General features: G+C 60.6%; 2 protein-coding genes across 2 annotated transcripts in view; one reads left to right on the top strand and one right to left on the bottom strand.

The window, feature by feature from the left end:
• Positions 1 to 46: 46 nt before the first annotated feature.
• Positions 47 to 14,747, top strand: CTU2 (cytosolic thiouridylase subunit 2). The gene is made up of 15 exons (XM_065416606.1): positions 47 to 118; positions 1,158 to 1,232; positions 2,366 to 2,444; positions 2,540 to 2,599; positions 3,215 to 3,275; positions 5,412 to 5,521; positions 6,958 to 7,268; positions 7,878 to 8,013; positions 10,425 to 10,556; positions 11,081 to 11,172; positions 11,728 to 11,825; positions 12,343 to 12,484; positions 12,695 to 12,761; positions 13,050 to 13,108; positions 13,342 to 14,747. Exons 1-15 carry the CDS (start codon positions 57 to 59, stop codon positions 13,409 to 13,411), a joined length of 1,554 nt encoding a protein of 517 aa, XP_065272678.1. The 5' UTR covers positions 47 to 56; the 3' UTR covers positions 13,412 to 14,747.
• Positions 14,748 to 14,754: 7 nt separating this feature from the next.
• Positions 14,755 to 18,056, bottom strand: part of PIEZO1 (piezo type mechanosensitive ion channel component 1 (Er blood group)) — a 73,084-nt gene continuing 69,782 nt past the window's right edge. The window contains exons 47-51 of the mRNA XM_065416604.1: positions 17,211 to 17,383; positions 16,997 to 17,119; positions 16,289 to 16,368; positions 15,697 to 15,886; positions 14,755 to 15,077 (exon numbers count right to left, since the gene is read on the bottom strand). Coding sequence (XP_065272676.1) covers positions 14,828 to 15,077; positions 15,697 to 15,886; positions 16,289 to 16,368; positions 16,997 to 17,119; positions 17,211 to 17,383 — 816 coding nt within the window. The 3' untranslated portion in view covers positions 14,755 to 14,827. The remainder of the gene's footprint in view (positions 15,078 to 15,696; positions 15,887 to 16,288; positions 16,369 to 16,996; positions 17,120 to 17,210; positions 17,384 to 18,056) is intronic.

Raw genomic sequence — 18,056 nt, 5'->3', positions numbered from 1 at the left:
CGGAAGCGGGGGGGACCGGGGCTGCGCGTCACGTGGGGGAGGGGAGCGCTGCCGCCATGTGCCAGGCGCAGGAGGAGTACGGGGGCTGCGACCAGCCCCGGAGGCGGCCCCGCGTCAGGTGAGAGCCCGGCCCCCCGCGGGGGGAGGGACTGGGGGGTCACCCCCGGGGATCGGCCTCGCTGGGCTGTGGGGGCCGGTGGGGGTGGCCCGGCCGCTGTCCAGCATTAGCCAGGGCCGGCCAAGGCCCATTAACCGCCCCCTCGCCTGGCCGCAGAGACAGCGGGGACGGGGGGCCAGCTGGAGCCTGGGCCAGGCCAGCTCTGGCCTTGGTGCCCGCGGCCTGCCCGGCTCCCTCGAGCCGCAGAGCGGGATTTAGGGGGGACATTGCTGAGTCTATACTGGGGGCTAGGCCGGCGTAGCCACGGTGCTCAGTCATGTGGGTTTCTCACCCCCCTGAGGGACATAGCTATGCCAGCCTACATCCTGAGTACAGACCAGGCCTGGGGTGTTGATCCGTGGGCGTGGGGGGCTTATAATGCCCAGCACAATGGGACACTGCTCCTCACTGGGCCTTTGGCTGCTACAATACCTAGGTATATAGCCACAAAGGTGACCATTACCTTCTACTGTGACTATTTTACTCACCCCTTAGTGCTTTGGCCCTTCAGAGGAGAGAGAAATTGCAGGGTGCCCCATGACCTCATCTGGCCAGATTATCACATGGCCACATTTGACATGGCACAACTGCAGCTGTGTATGTGCAAATACCAGGTTGAACACGTGCCTCCGGATTTGTGCTTTGAAAGCGGGACCTGACATAATTGACACGTGGACTGAGATTTGTAGAGTTGGAGGTGGTAACTGGTCAGCTCTAGGGCTAATAGTATAACGTAGCCTTTTACTGCTAGGCCACTGGTTGCGCTACCACCTCCCGTGCGTACATAACCTCAGCATTTCAGTCTCACTAGTTCCCACATCAACCCCAGATTCATTTATTAAAAAAATACACTTGCACTATGCCCGTCCTTCACCTCCGTACTTACAAAGCACCTGGTATCTTCAAAGTGTTTAAAGACGCTGATGGTGGTTTGCATTGCTCTTTGCGTGAAGGTGGTCCCTAGAGTGGTAATCGGTTCGCTTTGATTGTCTTTCCCCAGCTGTGCACAGAAGTGCATGAAGTGCAAGGAGGCCTCTCCTGTGTTAGTCATTCGTGTTGGAGATGCCTTTTGCAAGTAAGAGCAAAACAGCCATAGTGATTTGCAAGAAAAAACCCTGTTCAGAAGGCCAGAACATTCCCATCTTTAGATCCTCATTTACTGATCTTTATAAATCTGTTTGAAATAGGGCTGTGGGGAGGGTTGCAAGAGAGATTCAAACCATCTAGCTAATAAAGAGCACAACAGTTGTGTGCAGCAGACTGAACTCACTCAGGAATGTGGGGAGTTGCCCTGTAAGGCCCTTACTTTGGATTGGCATCATTTTGTTTCTGCACAGACCCAATCACTGCCATTGCATGCAAGAGATACTGTGATGCAGGGCCCTAGTTGTGGAGAAATGGGGTATGAGTGTAGGAAAAGGGGGAGGGGGTTCACCTTTTATTTTTTATTTGGAAAACAGACAGATGTAATCTGCCCCATATTGTTTTTATATGAATCTCGGAAGTTGATTTGTTTGAGCTCTGCAGGCCAGATTTTGGAATGCTTGGGTTTGCAGTTGCGTAGGCAGTTTGTACGGGTACTTCTGTGACTGAGAGTACAACCCAAGCAACTGCGCGCACACAAGTGATCAGAACTCCAGTTGCAGTTAACAGTGGGCATGCACATACCTGCATGCCTACGGTCTTTGCAAACGTGGCCTTCTAGCGCCTTGCGCACATTTTTACCCTGAACTGAGGCTGGGGACCAAATTACCTCTCCGTGTGTCGGGCTTAACTTGACCATTTACAAAAGCAGCAAACCCTTTTAAATTGATACCTGTCTTTGTACACCGGAACTTTTTCCTCTTGGGCTTTTTATTTTGTTTAAGTGTTTTGGCTCAGAGGGCTAGAGAGGGATCCAGTCCAGCAAGCCTGGTTTCTCAGACTAGTTTTAAAATGGATCTTCACCGACTTCTAGGTCCCCACACTGGAACTGTCTTGCTGTCAGACAGAAGCTAATTGATGAAATCTTAAGGGGGACTCATTGACTGACTTCCCTGTCGGGCAGGGTAGCAGGCAGTTCCCTGTGCCTCCCGGTTGGCCTGTGCTGGAATCAAAGCTTTATTAGCACGAGATGCGGGTGCCTGAGGTGCTGCCTGCCAAGGCTGGGATCTCGCGTAAGGTTGGGAGTGTCGTTTCTAATGACTTACGTGCGTGTTTGTTTCCAAGGGCCTGTTTTAGGGAGTATTTTGTTCACAAGTTCCGTGCGATGCTTGGGAAGAATCGTGCCATTTACCCAGGAGAAAAGGTAGAGTCGCTTCTTGTGTAAGGGCGGGACGGCTGTGGGAAGGCGAGGGGGAAGCAGAGATGAATGGTTAAGTCTCTCTCCTATCTCCCTCACAGGTTCTTCTTGCATTCTCAGGTGGACCTGCTTCCAGCTCAATGCTTCGACAAGTCCAAGAGGTATCCGCTCTGCAGTGCTGCGGGGAAACGTGTTAGGAACAGTGAGAGCAGTTAGCCGGAGGAAGGAACAGCCACCTGGACCGTAGCAGGGGTGTTAGAGATGGTTAAGAGGAGGCTGATGAACTAGCGGAGAGGAAAGCATTGCTTTGTGGGGTGAGGGCCTGGATCTCCCAGGAGGGCTGTCTGCCCCTGTCTGCCCCCATGTCTAAACTGTAGAAGTGCAATCAGTGAATGTGGCTCCTTAGAAGATCTCACAACTCCTGTCCAGTGCACCTGCAGCTCTCTATTCCCAAAAGGTGGGGAGCATCTAAGCTATGCCCACAGTTACTGTGACAATGCGTCCAAATGTCAGTGTCCAGGTCAATGTCTGAGCGTAATCAGGTGTCAATTAGAATCACGTGGTCTAGGCTGGGGCCCATGAGATCTAGGTGTGTCGTTAACTAGAAACATTCGCCATCTCTGCCGGGGCCGTGGGAATGCCTATCTAACAGCCAGGATTAGAGGAGTCTGACCTGCCCTTTCGGCTAGATCCAGGGGATGCTGCTAAGACACGCAAACATGAAATACATTTCCCAGCGCTTGGGACGAGCGGCTCATTCCCATTTCTCTTCTCAGGGGCTGAGTCGGGAGACAGCCAAGAAACTGCGCTTTATGCCGGGCATCATCTACGTTGACGGTAACCTAGCAACCTGCCCTGCTCCCAACCCATTCTGTGCACGCGGTCTTGGGCCAGCCTACAGCCAGAACCCTCTGGAATCTGCCGATGCTGTCCAGCATTAAGAACGCTGGTTTCGGATAGTGCCCCTCTCACTGTTAAGACCAGTCTAGCTTCTCCGCTCTCCTGGTACTGGCAGCGTCCCTTCAGGCCTGGAGAGGCAGGCTCCCCAAGCGAGCAGAGAGATGGCCGGTGCACAGAGTAAACACATTGGAAATGGGGGGTTAAGCTAGTCTGGTTCAGTGACTGGCACCCAGGGGAGGCACACGTCAGACACACAGGTGGATGGTGTCCCCTTCCCAGGAAGGGTCCGGCCACTCAAAGGCTCCCACACCCCTCCAGCCAGAGCTCCCGGCATGGGCTCAGGAGTAAGGCTGTCAGCCTGATCCACCACTCACAGTATCCCCTCATCAGGCAGCAGCTTCCCCACCTGTCCTGGTTCTCTGGTCCCCCTGGGCAGGAAGCGGGGGAGATTCCTTCCCGTGGGAGGCATGGGGAACTCGGAGCCTCTCACTGCCCCCTCTAATTTCCTTGCCCTCATGAGCGGGCAGGAAGAGGGGAAGTTTCCTCTGTCGTTGCCCTGACAGACTATTAACCCTTCCCCTGCCCAGCTGAGGGTGGGGTATGTGTACCCCCATTGCAGATAGGCTAAGGCTTATCTGCAGCTGCTCTCTTTAAATCCGAAGAGACAACACGCTGGACAGCTACACCAGCCCCCACTATGGGGGGGTGATGGACCAGGGGGTTAGTGCACCAATTGTGCTTCCATCTCCAGAGACTGCAGAGCAATCCCAGTCTGGACGCTACCCGAGCACGAGTTAGCAGGTCTCTTCCCAGCCTCCAGCGGCTGCATGGGCTGGACATGCCCTGCTGAGCCCAGCACTTCGTTCCTCGAGCAGATGGGCACTCTCCGCCTGGCAGCACCAGCAGGCTGCGTAGGAGTCGAGAGACTGGAAATGGGATGGGTGGAGCGGCTCTGCTTGTTTGAGGATGGAGGGGGGATCCTCCCGACGTCCCTGGGGGGGGTTGAAAGGGAGTGGGGCTTGGCTGGAGGATCAGTGCATTTCTTCTGGGTTCTTTTGCTGGGTTCTGCTGCTGACTCAGTGGCGTAGCCTGTTGTTTGACTACGCTCGTGCTTCAGTCTTAAAAACATTCGAGACCAGCCAGCTGAACTTAGCCAAATGCATCGTCTAAAGAGAAACCGGCACAATACGAGGAGACGAACGCACCCTCTCGCGGTGGGTTCGCCGTGCATGGACGGGGTGCTTCAAAGTACTGCATTTCAGCTAGCGGCATTTATAGGATGATTTTACAAGTTACAAAGCTCTTTGTATGTCACTGAAGTCCAAGCCCTCCGTTTGTACTGGTTCCTTCACTTGTTGGCCTGTTTGTTCCTTATCTTGGTTTGGATACTAGCACTCCAGGGATGTGAAGGTACCTCCCCACTGTGCTGGGGCAGAACATTCATGTATTTTGCCTTTGACAAGTTTCTTATTTTCTAATGCCAAAGCTGACTTCAGCTTTGCAGAGCGTTATGGGATACTTGATGGATGAATAGAATTGTGGGAAGAGCATAATTCATTCAGTTAACGTAACTTCTCAACACTTAGATATCTAAACCCATGCACGAATACCTACTCGTATGCTGCGTACTACGCCTAACGTGTATTAGCGAATACTGTATATGGAGCTGAGGAAGTGGCGTATGCATCTAAAGTTCTGCAGCATGGCTCTGGCCTGCCCATGGAGAATCCAGGCCTCACCTGGAGATGGTCTGGTCTGGCTGCCTGTAGGAAGATGGAGCATTGCTGGGAACTGCTCCCCAGGCTTCACTCCTGTCTGAAAGAGAAGGGTGGCTGCAGTTTGCTCCATTGCATGCAGCCTTCAAGGCCTGCAGGCCCGTATCCCCCCTGCCCCAGCACTGGAGAGCCCCATCTCCCTGCTTCCTGCCTTGTTCGTTGGTGAGGAGGGTAGATGTGGCTGCATGCCTTCTGGGTTGGCTGGAGCGTCCTAGGCCACCCCCTCCTCACCGATGGAGAAGTCTCTCCTGCAAGGCAGCTAACTCTCCTCATCTGGCATCTCTTGTTTGCTACTCAGAGGGAGCCGTGTGCGGGCAAAGCCTGGCTGAGAGAGAGAAGACGCTGCTCCAGCTGGAGACCGTCCTGCAAGCCTCGGGGTTTCCATATCACCTGGCCCACCTAGAAGAGGTAGGGTAGGGTCACGGGCCTGCGGAGCGCTGGGGCAGACACTGGGCAAGAGATCACATGCCCCAGACCCCCCCTTCGCTGCGATTCCAGGTGCTGGGACAAGAGCCTCTGGCTGAGATGTCCGAGACCCCTGCTCAGCGTGGCCACCCGGTGCCCGAGGACTGAGGGGCACAGATTTGTCCAATAGGAACTGACGAGGCTGGGATGGAGGAGGCCCTGGGTCAGGTGCCCTTAGCCATGATAGGGCCTGAGACAGTGAGGTGGCAACATTTGCAGATGATACAAAATCAAGATAGTTAAGACCCAGGCAGACTGCGAAGAGATCTCACAAAACTGGGTGACTGGGCAACAAAATGGCAGATGAAATTTAATGTTGATAAATGCAAAGTAATGCACATTGGAAAACATAATCCCAACTATACATATAAAATGATGGGGTCTAAATTAGCTGTTACCACTCAAGAAAGAGATCTTGGGGATAGTTCTCTGAAAACATCCACTCAATGTGCAGCGGCAGTCACAAAAGCGAACAGAATGCTGGTAATAATTAAGAAAGGGATAGATAATGGGACAGAAAATACCATGTTGCCTCTATATAAATCCGTGGTATGCCCACATCTGGAATGCTGTGTGCAGATGTGGTCGACCCATCTCAACAAAGATATATTGAAATTGGAAAAGGTTCAGAAAAGGGCAACAAAAATGATCAGGGGTATGGAACGGCTTCCATATGAGGAGAGATTAATAAGACTGGGACTTTTCAGCTTGGAAAAGAGATGTCTAAGCGGAAGATATGATAGAGGTCTATAAAATCATGACTGGTGTAGAGAAAGTAGATAAGTGTTGTTTTCCTACTTCTCATAACACAAGAACTACTGGTCACCAAATGAAATTAATAGACAGCAGGTTTAAAACAAAAGGAATTATTTCTTCACACAACGCACAGTCAATCTGTGGAACTCCTTGCTAGAGGATGTTGTGAAGGCCAAGACCATAACAGGGTTCAAAAAAGAACTAGATAAGTTCATGGAGGATAGGTCCATCAGTGGCTATTAGCCAGGATGGGCAGGAATGGTGTCCCTAGCCTCTGTTTGCCAGAAGCTGGGAATGGGCGACGGCATGGATCACTGGATGATTACCTGTTCTGTTCATTCCCTCTGGGGCACCTGGCCGCTGTTGGAAGACAGGATACTGGGCTAGATGGACCTTTGGTCTGACCCAGTATGGCCGTTCTTATGTTCTTATGTATTAGAGAGGCAGCCTGGTGTGAGTGGGGAGCTGGAGCCGGGACTCCTGACCTCTAATCCTGTCTCTGGCACAAGCTCCCTGGGGCTCCTCCGTTGTCTGGGTTTTGCCAGCTCCCGAAGCACCTATCTCACTGCCATGCAGGCGCTCGCTGTAGCTAACAGGATCCATCCTCTGCTTGCTCCGTGCAGGTGTTTGACTTGCCCAGCTCCATCCTGCAGCGTGTGCCCCACAATCCCGCAGGCCCCAAGGACAGCTACAAGGAGGCGGTGGAGGGCTTTATCCACCAGCAGAGGCAGGAGGAGGGCGGAGGTCCCTCTCTGCCTGAGAGGCAGATCCAGGAGAAGCTTGCCGAGGTCAGCGTGCGAGATGCGCCCGGAATGGAGGGGCTGGCCGCCCCGGAAGCCAGGCTGTTGGCTGCAGTCCGGACCGAGCAGCTGATCCGGCTCTTTGGGTCCGTGAAGACGTTGACGGCTAAAGAAGAGCTGCTGCAGACCCTGCGGTGAGCCCCGTCCAGAGTGCTGACCGCGAGTTGAGCCCTTGTGCCAAGGGCTGCAAGCTTTGCCCTCTCTGACCCTGCCACCTGGGGGCTGCCCAGGAGGGGAGGGGCTGAGGAGCTTTTTCCTCTGCCTTTCCTGTCCTCCGATCCATCCCAGCATGCACTGCTTCCCAGCCATGATGCTGCAGCTCCCATCCACGGGAGCATCTGTCTGTCCATCGCTCTCGCACCAGGCCCCCCAGCGAGCTCTGGGGATCTCCGGAGGAGCTACCTAGGCCACTTGCCCGCGCACACTGGGTTTCGCAAGGCACCCAGCTGCCTTTGGAATTCAGTGGGGTTTGGAGGCTGATCTCCCTTCGGGGCCTTGGGAAAGCCCAGCCCTGCTCATCTCCTCCCCCCAGCTCCCGTGAGATCTCGTCTCCCTCCTCTGAAGCCCCCATGGAGGAGTGGGCTCTGCTGCCCCACATGGCCCCTCTGCCTCGCCCTGGGCATAGCAATGGGTGTCCGTGAGGAGCTGGCGTCCGTGAGGAGCTGGCCGGGGCTGATGGGCTCAGCGTATCTGTCTGGCTCCGGACTGCAGCCCTCCCTCACTTCTGGCTTCTCCCCCTTCAGGAACCACCTGATCCTGCACACGGCCAGGGCCCACGGGTACTCCAAGGTCATGATGGGAGACAGCTGCACCCGCCTGGCTGTCAAACTGCTGACCAACCTCTCCCTGGGGCGGGGGGCCTCCCTCGCCATGGACACGGTAAGTGCTGGCCGCGGGCGGGAGGGCGCCTGGAAGCAGGCGTCTGAGTTGGGATGGAGTCACCGGTTACCCGGACTCCACTGTTAGCCCCTTTCCCTAGCTGGAGGCCTTGGTCCCAGTGCCGCTGGGCTGCTGTGCGGGGGGGAGATGGAGACGCACTGCACTGTGGCCTCTCTGCTCTGCCTGGGCCTTGGCGGCACTAGTGCGCTGTGGTTTATCGGGACCTCGGGGAGAAGCTGGCACTGCCGCAACTTCTCCATTGTCTTTGTAACTGAGCATGCCCAGGGCCCACAGCTTAGTGTTGGGTGAATGTATAATCTTCACGTGGGCCTGGAACAAAGGGCTGCTACATCCCTGATCTTCTCCAGCCGCCTTAATGCCTCTAACAGGCTCCCCGCAAGTACATGGGCAGCGGAGCAGAGCTGCGTGCGAGCTGCTGTACGGCAGCATGGGGATTCTGATCCGATCAGTTCCCGCTCCATGCTCTCCAGGAAGGGGAGGTTTTCCTGCCCGTGAAATTGACATTTCTCAGCTGCAGCAGCAAATGCAGGAGCTGGGACAGATGTCACTGCACTGACTGCTCAAGCCGGGGCTTTTGGTCAGGGGAGCCGCGCCACGTGCTTCTGCTTCCCTTCACAAGCTGGAGCGAACGCCTTGCGGCCCCAGCTGGGTCGCGTTAACCCTTAGACTGCGGCTCCCAGGCACTTGGGGACTGGCTTAACAAAGAGAGAGATACTTGGGACTGTACGTCTTCTCCCACTCCTCCCCATGGGGCAGGCACTGGAACCGACGGGAAGTGACTCGGCCAAGGCCAGAGAACCCAAGAGTTCTTGGCTCCCCTCTCCGTGCTCAAAGCAGACCAACCGCTGAGTTAGTTTCTGACAGGAGGCCAAGGAAGAAAAAGATAACGCTACGATAAAAACTAAAATCTGATTCTCCCACCCTGAAAATCTAAAGGAGGGGGTGGAGTTAGGGACCCAGGGAATGGTCTGATCTCTATTCCCTAGTCCCGCAGGCACTGTGCATCCTGAGGGAATTGCTCTTTAATCCCTTCCCAGAAGCGGAGAGCAAGGGGCGTGGGCTGGCCAGGGCTGCACGCATGTGTGCAGTGGAGGGGTCGTTAGTGAAACGTAGGGGCAGCCAAGGTAGCTCCCATAAAAAGCAGCCCCACTGGGGGGCCAGCAAGAGAGAACCGGGGCCTGACTTTTTCCCCACAAGGGACCGATAATGTTACAGCCACTGACGCTGCTTGTCTGGCGCTCAGGGGACGGCGTTCCCCACAGCACAGAGCAGGCCAGGTGCACTGGGGGTCTCTGCCTCCCACCGACGCCCATGCTGGAGGCCAGCTGCCGGCCTTGACAGACCGTAGATCTGATCCAGCGTGGCGATCCCTATCTCCTTCAAGAGGGATCCCAGGTGCTGCTTTGCACACAGGCCGCAGACAGCAGCAGTTCTGGGGTTAGCCCTGGCTCCTGCCTCACCCCTGCTCTGAACTCCAGGCGTGCGCGACACAGCAGGGAGCCGCCCGCAGCCATCGGTCTGTGCAGCTTGGCTGGGAAGCCAGGGCCAGAAAGGGCTCTGGGAGAGAGGCTGGCTGGGGGGCGTCGCTCCGACCAATCCGCACAGGGGGCCGTTGGAGGAACATGGACACGCGAGCGGAGATGTCGTTGCAGCTGGCTGTGGGCAGAGCCCCCTCAGCAATGACCTGCGCCGCCCTCTATGGAGCCCCGCAGGAGGCCTCTGAATGCCGACTCCGTGAGAGAGCCTCTTCCCCTGGCTGTCCCTTTACTGGAGGCTGGCTAGGTTACCAGGGAGCCAGACAAACCCTTGCCCAGCCAGGATCTGCCTCAAGGACTAGGCTGCATGTCCAGCCTGAGAACTGCCCACACTCCCTTGCCCAGTGGTTAGAGCAAGAGGCTGGGAATTGGGACTCCTGGGTTCTAGTCCCTGCTCTGGCACTGACTCCCTGTGTGGCCTCAGGCATGTCCCTTCCCCTCGGTGCCTCGGGTGCCCCTGTGAGATGGGGGTAGCAGGGGGGCAGAGGGGTTTGTAGAGAACCCTCACGTGGGCGCGGCCTGCCTCAGAATCATTCCTACGACTGCCCTCCGAGAGCAGCCTAGCTCAGAGTGCGCTGCAGTCCAGCTCCAAGGGGAAGCTAGTCTGGAGGGCCGGGGGCGTGCTCCTGTCTGGCAGTTCACCCCAGAGCTTGGCACTGCCACTGGTGTCCTCCTGGCGGCCACGAAGGAGCAGCTAGGAGCCCAGGCTGGGTGTGAAGGGCAGGTATGGGGCTGGTGTTCACCCAGCCGTGCTCAGACCTGAGCTCTCTGGTCAGACATGCAGGACGACAGAGGGCTGGGGGCCGTCCCTGGCTGGCGGTGGGCCGGTCCCTCACCAAGTCTCTCTCCGCGCAGGGCTTCTCGGACGATCGCCATGGCGACGTGGTGGTGGTGCGGCCCATGAGGGAGTACTCTGCCAAGGAAATCGCCTTCTACAACCACCTGTTTGGCGTTCCCACGGTCTTCACTCCTACCTTGGACACCAAGGTAGGGGGCGTGCGGGTCTGGGCCAACCGGCAGGGGAGAGCCTGCCGGGCACTGGGATCTTCCGGCAGGTCAATGGCACCCCCTCTCGGGCACCCCCCTCTCTCTCACTCAGCCCAGCCCAACCCACAGGACCTGCAGCCCTTCCCAGCGGTCAATGTGCCCTCTAGGGAGCCCTGCAGTGCAGGAACTCCAGTGCCCCTGGCACCAAGGGGCACTTTCCCAAGTGCCGGCCTGCAGTGATCCCTGACAGGGATGGGCAGTGAGGCCAGGACCCCAGCCGAGGCGGTGATGGCTGGGGCCTGGCCGATGTGACTGGGGGAAGGCTCTGGCAGATTAGGCTAACGCCCCCTCCCCTGGGCACTGCAGAGCTGGGCATGGTGCCGATTCCATCACTCCAGGGCCCTGAACATCTGTGGGGATGACCCAGCTGCTCTGCTGTCGTCACAGGGGAGTCCTAGGGCGGGCATTGGGGTTGGAATCAGCTAGGCTAGGAGACTCCATGTGGATTTCTCCTCCCCCCCCAGGCCCTGGAGAAGGCCAGCATACACCGGGTGATCGAGCGCTTCCTCTACGGGCTGCAGGCAGAGTTCCCCTCGACCGTCAGCACCGTGTACCGGTAAGGGCTGGCCCCTGCGCCCCCCCCGCCAGCTCTGCAGACCGGGGCTCCGCTCAGCTGGGAAACGTGGGGGTGGCTTCACCCTGGAGGCCATTCGCCCGCCTCGTCAGCCCAGACCTTGGTGGGAATGACTGGAAACTTCTGCTTAGGGGAGGGTCAGAACTTTGCAGCGCCCCTGAATCCTGGCGCACAGCACCTCCTGCTGCGTGGGGAGCCCAGGACTGAAATGGCTTGGGCGGGGCTACAGGGCACTGATTGAACTGTGCGTTGGGAGCCTGGGACTGGAGTCAGGCTTGAGGGGCCCTGGCAGAGCAGGGTGGGGGGAGCCCAGGGCTGGAGTAGTGGGGGACATGGGGGTGGGGCACAGGCTGTGGGGCAGTTGCAGAGTTTGAGACTTAACGTTGCTATTGAAGAATTGCCCCTGTGGTGTCCAGGCCTTGGGGCAGGGGGAGGCCCCGTCTGCCCGCACGAGCTGTGGGGGCAGCTGCACTCACAGTGGCACTGGCTGCCCCGTCGCCTGGCACTAACCTCTGTGCGTCCCCCTCTGGGCTGTAGGACGGGCGAGAAGCTGAGCGTGACCCCTGGAGACGCCGGCCCTGCCGCTGAGCCCGAACGCTGCCTCCTGTGCTTGTGCGCCCTGGACACCAACGTGGGTACGTGCGAACGCTGCCCGCCTGCCCCCGGCCAGCACAGGCTCCATTCACTTGACCCCTTTCCCTGAGCGGGGCAGCCTCCCCCATCCACAAAATCCCCTCTGGCTGATCTAGGGCAGGGCGCCAACAACTGCCGTCCCGGGTCAGAGCCCATCCGGGTCTGGCCCCTCACCAGCCCCAGGAGCAAAGCAGGGGAAACTTGCCATGGGTGCGGGGCCGGGGGGGGCCTAGAGATGCAGCCTGGCTAAGGGCAGGCCAGGGCTAGGGCTTAACTAGCTCCTTTTCCCAGCTGAACTATGGGCCTGGATCTTCCCAGGGCCCCTCATGCAGGGGAACCTGCCTCTGGCTGTGTCTGGCCTGGCAGGGGGTGTCTGAAGGCCAGGGCTGTGGGGTTTGCAATCCTGGCTCGGGTCACTGGCCGGCCCTGTCTGCTCCGCCAGGGGGAGGCAGATGCCCGGCCTGCTGGATGGGGAGCGGAAGCCCGAGGGGCTCTGACAACCATCTCTCTTTGGTGCAGAGGACGGCTCTGCTTTGCAAGCCATCCTGGTCTCGGAGCGGCTCTCCCAGCAGAAGCTGCCAGCTGTGGCGCCCACCGGGAGAGGGTGCTGCCTGGGGGCAGAGGAGCAGAGAGGATGCTGCATGAACACGACAGCTCCAGGGTAAGGCCAACCCCAGCCCAGGATCCATCGCAGGGTAGGCGCGCTGCTTGGAGCAGCACTGGCCTTGTGGCCCCGCATGCGCTTCCCGTCTGGGCCTACACTCCCCTAGCAGCCGCGGCACCACCATCCTCGAGCTGCCCCCAGCTAGCTCCTCCCCTGCGAGCAGAACCGGCCCCTAGTCCTCTCCTCACTTCTGTCTTCTCCCCTCAGGGCCAACGCCCGGGCCGACTTCCTGCCCCTGCTCTGCTACGGCTGCAGACTGACCATCAAGGACACGGTGAGCCCCTCTGCCCCTCAAGGGCTCTGCTGCGGTCCCAGCCCTGCTTTAGGCACCCGGCAGACCTGGCTGTCTAGGGGGGTGGGTCTCCTTTGTTGGCAGGACTGTGATCCCGGTGGAGTCTCCTTCGGATCCCAGTTTTGCCCATCAGCCCCCTGCCCCCATCCAGGGCTGCGGCACGGTGCTGGGGGCGGGGGGAGAGACACACACACTGCTGCACAGACCCCAGCAGCACAGGAACGGGGGACGCTGGGGGCAGCCTGTCACCGCCGCTCTGTTCTGTTACAGACCTGCCTGGAGAGCCTCCCGCTCTACGTCCGCTCGGAGGCAGAGCGCAGGAAACGCAGGTAGGGGGAGGGCGGGTGGGCTGGCAGCATCAGTCACCGCGCTCCCGCGGCCTGCATCCTAGCTTGAGCCCTGGGAGAAGCCGCTGCCACGCGGGCCGAGCTAGAAGCAAATCAGAGGCAGAATCTCCTCCTTTACCATAACATCCAGAATGTGACCTGAGCCAGTCGGACCGGGCCTGCGCCGGGAGCTCAACCCGGCGTGGCAGGGGGCTGAGATGGTGGTTGTCTTCCAGGGCCGCGATGAAGCTGGAAATCCAGGAGTTCTTGCTGGAAGATGAAGCTGTGACTCCGGGTGATAGCTGACAGGTGGACCACGCTCCCAACGAGCTCGACGCTTCCCTGGCTGTCAGGGGCCCCCGGAGCAGCGCGCCTGCCAGAGAGCAAATGGGGCCTGGGCCCAGCCCCATCCAGGCTGGGCTTGAGATCACAGGGGCCCTGCTGCAAGGCAGCGGGCCTGCCTTTGTTTCCAAGGTGCTGGGCCCAGCTCTTCTTCACTGCCTGCCCCTGGGAGGCGCCTGCTACCTGCAGGGGCGGGGAGGAGAGGAGACATCTCCCAACCCCCCTTCTTTTAATGACTGTTTCTAAGAGGAATACGATATTTTGCATCCCCTGACGCACAGCTGGATTGGGGCCCTGGGCTGACTCCCCGATCTTGAGCGGGTGAGCCAGGCTGAGTCGGGCCCTCGGACTGCACCAGCCCCCAGTGGAGCGCCCAGCCGGGAGGAGGCACCTTCACGCCCTGCCTGGGCAAGAAGATGGCGTCAGTCAGTCACACTAACAGGCCGTGGCTTGGCTTTTATTAGAGATCTGTATAAATAAACCATTTGAATTTAAAAAAATCTACAGTCCAGCTGGAGCGAGCCCACCCCTCCCCCCCTGGAGTGCCTGGAGGGGGGGCGAACCAGTCCTGGGGCGAGCAGAGCTCCCTGCACTGGGCCCTGTCTGCTAGCACAGGGAGCAGTGGCTGCAGTAGCATGTCCCACGCCCTCTGCAGGCAGGGCAAGAGGAGCGGCAAGCCCAGCACCGCCAGGGGGGGTGTCAGGCTAGTGGGACCCTCTGCTTGCACCCATGGGTGCTGGCCAGCGCTGTGCTGGGGGGCGGGGAAGGTATTGCTTTGGAGTGTTAGTGCAGCCAGATTCAGGAGCAGGCCAAGGGGGCAACTGGGCCAGGCTTCGCCTGCAGCGGAGTTGGGAGCGACTGCGGCCGGCTGGCTTGGATTCTCCCGCTGCAGGAGGGGGAGCCCATCTCCCTCACAGGCAGGCACAGCTGCTGAAGGGGCTCCAGCGTGCACCCCCCCTTCGCTCAGGGGTGCTAACAGCCAGGCAGCAGCAGGGCTAGAAGGCACTGAGGTGGGGCTGGGGCAGGAGCGTGTCCCCACCCCGCTGATGCGGAGGGAGCGTGACTCCTCGGGAGGGGGGGGTCTTCACCCAGCTGCCTTTAAAGGACTCACTAGTTGTAAAGCAGTTAAACTTCCTTTTAAAAAGCACAAGTCCAGCCTGCCCAAGATGCCCCCTCCCCACACGGGTGGCGCTGGGCACAGCTCAGACCCCCTGCCGGCCAGGGGAAGGGGCTGGCGGGTCGCCTGGAGCACTCAGGGTGCACTCGGCCCGGCCCCCCAAGACGGGGCTCTCCGGCTGGGCTGGTTTAAGGCCTCGGTTGTGACGGTCCAGGGGTCGGAGGGGGCCCGCAGCAGCAGCGATAGTCCCGGGTGGCTCCCTGCTACTCCTTCTCTCGCGTCCACTTGATCATGGTCTCGGGCGAGCGGTAGAGGAAGATGAGCTTGGCGTAGAGCTCCTCCTCCAACTCCAGCTCGCCCGTCTCGCGCACCAGGAAGATGTCCTGGCACAGCTTGAGGATGCGGTCCACACACGGCAGCTCCTCGAACATGATGGAGTGCGAGATCTCGCTGAAGAAGCCCCGCACGAACTTGCCGATCACCAGCACGATGGACACATAGAGGCCCATGATCCTGCAATGGGGCAAGGGCAGCGGGATCAGCCCTTCTCCCTGCCCCCCAGCACCGCGTTGGGGGCAGAGCCCTTCCCTGCAGCCGCTGGGCCCTGGGCTGAGAGCAGGCTCAGGCCCTGCTGCCTCCGGCCTGGTTCCAAGCGATGGGGCCAGCTGGGACTCCCGTTGGGAAGCCGGCGAGTGACAGGAGGCCGCCCCGAGCGCACTCGTGTGCTCCTTGGGGTGAGGAATGGGGGGCGCCAGGAGCAGAGGCCCCGAGCTCTGCTGCCAGCATGGCTGTTTGGACGGGCTCAGGGTTTGGACCCCGGTAGGGGAACACAGGCCAGGGAGTCCCCCCAGAAAGGCCTCCAGGCTGCAGGGAGTAATGCCTCACTGAGCCCAGGGGCTTCCTAGGGCAGTATGCCCCCCTCATACTGCAGACGGGGGCACCCTGCCCATCTCCCTCCCCCCCCGTACAACAGCTGGCATCCTTCCACTCCCTCATACTAACGAGCAGCTAGGCCACCCTGGCTGATATCCCTCCCCTCCCCACACTGCAGAGCCCTGGGCTGCCCCAGGCTGGTGCCCTTCCTCCAGCATGGCCAATGGGGGCTGGTTTTGGGAGGGGCCCTGGCACTCACCCGTAGCCGGCCAGGAAGCCCAGGCTGGGTGGGCTGACCTTGTCGTTGAAGATCACCATGGGCAGGATGTTGCAGGTCTGCTGCTGGCACTCGCTCAGCTGCACCACCCACCACTCCAGGTAGCTGTCGTTGGCGCCCACGCGCTCCCGCTTCAGCTGCACCTCCACGCCCAGGTAGCTCTCCTCCTCCTCTGTGAGAGAGGGGGGTCAGGGCTGGGGGCTCGCCCCCCGCTCCAGCCAGGCGGGACACCTCCCCCAGCACCCACCTGGCTGGCTTCCCAGGCACTTAGCCCAGCCACCCCCCAAAGCGGCTCCTGCTGGGCCATGCCCCCGGCAACCCCATCCCACAGTTCCTCTGCCAGGCCAGGCCCGGCCCTGCAGCAGCGCCCCCATGGCCTGGCAGCACAGCAGCTGGAGAGGCAAGGGGGGCCGTTTTCCCCTCGGCTGCCCCCCTCCAAGGAACCGAGGCCCTGACACTGCCAGCAGCACAGAGACTGGGGACACCCATCACCCTAGAAATGGGGGGCTGAGCCCCTGCTCCCTGGCACCCCAGGGCAAGTTCCTCCCCGCGGCTCAGACCCCGGCCCGCTCACCTGGCAGCAGCTGCTTGACAGGGTTGGCCTCTGGGCCGTTGGGCGCGCGGATGTACGTGGGGAAGAGATGGGGGACTTGCCTGCAACACAAAGGGGGGTGAGGGGAGCCGTGCTGAATGTTCCTGCTCCTCCTGGGACGGCCAGGCTCCGGGGGGCAGCTGGCCACAGGGTGACGGCTGGTGGGCTGTTAGATGGCTCGCACCGCGCCATTTCCCACTCCCTGCACGGCGCAGGCTGGTTCCCTCCCGGCTGCGCTGTGGGGATGGGTCTCGGCGCAGCGCTCGGGGACGGGCCACCAGGCCTCGCTGGACCCATCCAGAACCTGCCTTTCATGGTATTCACCCCTGAGTCACCCGTGACTCCACCCCACCCTAGTCACTCCACTCGCAGCCCTGTAGCTGACTGACCTGCCCCCCATTATCCTCATCCTTCTGCTGGCCCTGTCGGGCCCAGGGCCAACCCCCCCCCCCCCCCCACTCCTGTTGTGCTCTCCCCAGAGCCCTGCAGGGAGAAGCTATTCCTCCCCCGAGCCCGGTGAGGTGGGGCCCCAATGGCCTGGGTGGCCGTGTGACACCCTTGGAGCCTGGCACCCCTGCCACCAGGCAGCCGATGCTTCGTCGCAGGGCGGGAGGGGTATAATTGGAGGCTTCCAGCCCCTCCTCTGCTCCCCCCAGTCTGTCCCTGGGGCGGCGCGGTGCCCACACTCACACGGCGGCGTCCCTGGTTCCCTGCAGCAGGTTGGCGAGCTCGGTGCGGATGGGGGTGCCCGGCTGCAAGTCGGTGGTGTGCTTGTCGAAGGTGTGCTCCACGGTGCCACCCTTGCCCAGGTCCCTGCCGGGAGAGAGAGGGGACGCAGGGTGAGCTTGGAGCAGGGCGCTGGCCCTGGGGGTGGCAGGGACCCCCGCCCGGTCCTGGCCGGTACCTCTGGAAGGTCCAGGTGAGACGCAGCGTGATGTCCGACAAGCCGTTCAGCAGCTCCCACCGCATCTGCTCGCGGCTGGGGGGGCTGATGCTCCAGAGCGAGCCCGAGCTGCCCTCGATCTGCGCCCTCACGATGTCCTCATAGCCATATAGCGTGATGAACTGCATGGCCACCTGCCAGCACGGGAGACGTCAGGGCGGGAGTGTGGGGCAGAGACCCCGCCCCAGAGAGCCCCGCCCCAGAGAGCCCCGCCCCAGCCACGGCCCCCGCCCATCACTGACCCCGGGGGCGGAGAGAGACCGTCAGGGCGCGAGTGTGGGGCAGAGACCCCGCCCCAGAGAGCCCCGCCCCAGCCACGGCCCCCGCCCATCACTGACCCTGGGGGCGGGGAGAGACCGTCAGGGCGGGAGGGCGGGGTAGGGCCCCCGCCCCAGAGAGCCCCGCCCCAGCCCATCACTGACCCCGGGGGCGGGGAGAGACCGTCAGGGCGGGAGGGCGGGGCAGGGACCCCGCCCCAGAGAGCCCCGCCCCAGCCCATCACTGACCCCGGGGGCGGGGAGAGACCGTCAGGGCGGGGTAGGGCTCCCGCCCCAGGCGAACAGGCCCCTGGGCTGGCGCAGTCGTTGCCTTTGCGCACAGTAGGGACAGGCAGGCGTGGGTGCGACTCCCGCTGGGTGCAAAGGGGGCAGGCTCTGGTCTGGCAGTAGGAGCAGAGCATGGGCAGCCAGCACGGGCAGCAGCCCCGCTTGGTCCAGCCAGCATGGTACCTCCCAGCATGGCCCCTCCGTGGGAGAGGATGGGTGAGCGTGAGCACCACCAGCCCTTCCACAGCCCCCCACGCTCATC

The sequence above is a fragment of the Emys orbicularis genome, chromosome 14, assembly GCF_028017835.1.
Source record: "Emys orbicularis isolate rEmyOrb1 chromosome 14, rEmyOrb1.hap1, whole genome shotgun sequence".
Taxonomy (NCBI): Eukaryota; Metazoa; Chordata; order Testudines; family Emydidae; genus Emys; species Emys orbicularis.
The sequence above is the reverse complement of the archived record's forward strand: the minus strand, read 5'-3'. Positions and strand labels throughout refer to the sequence as shown.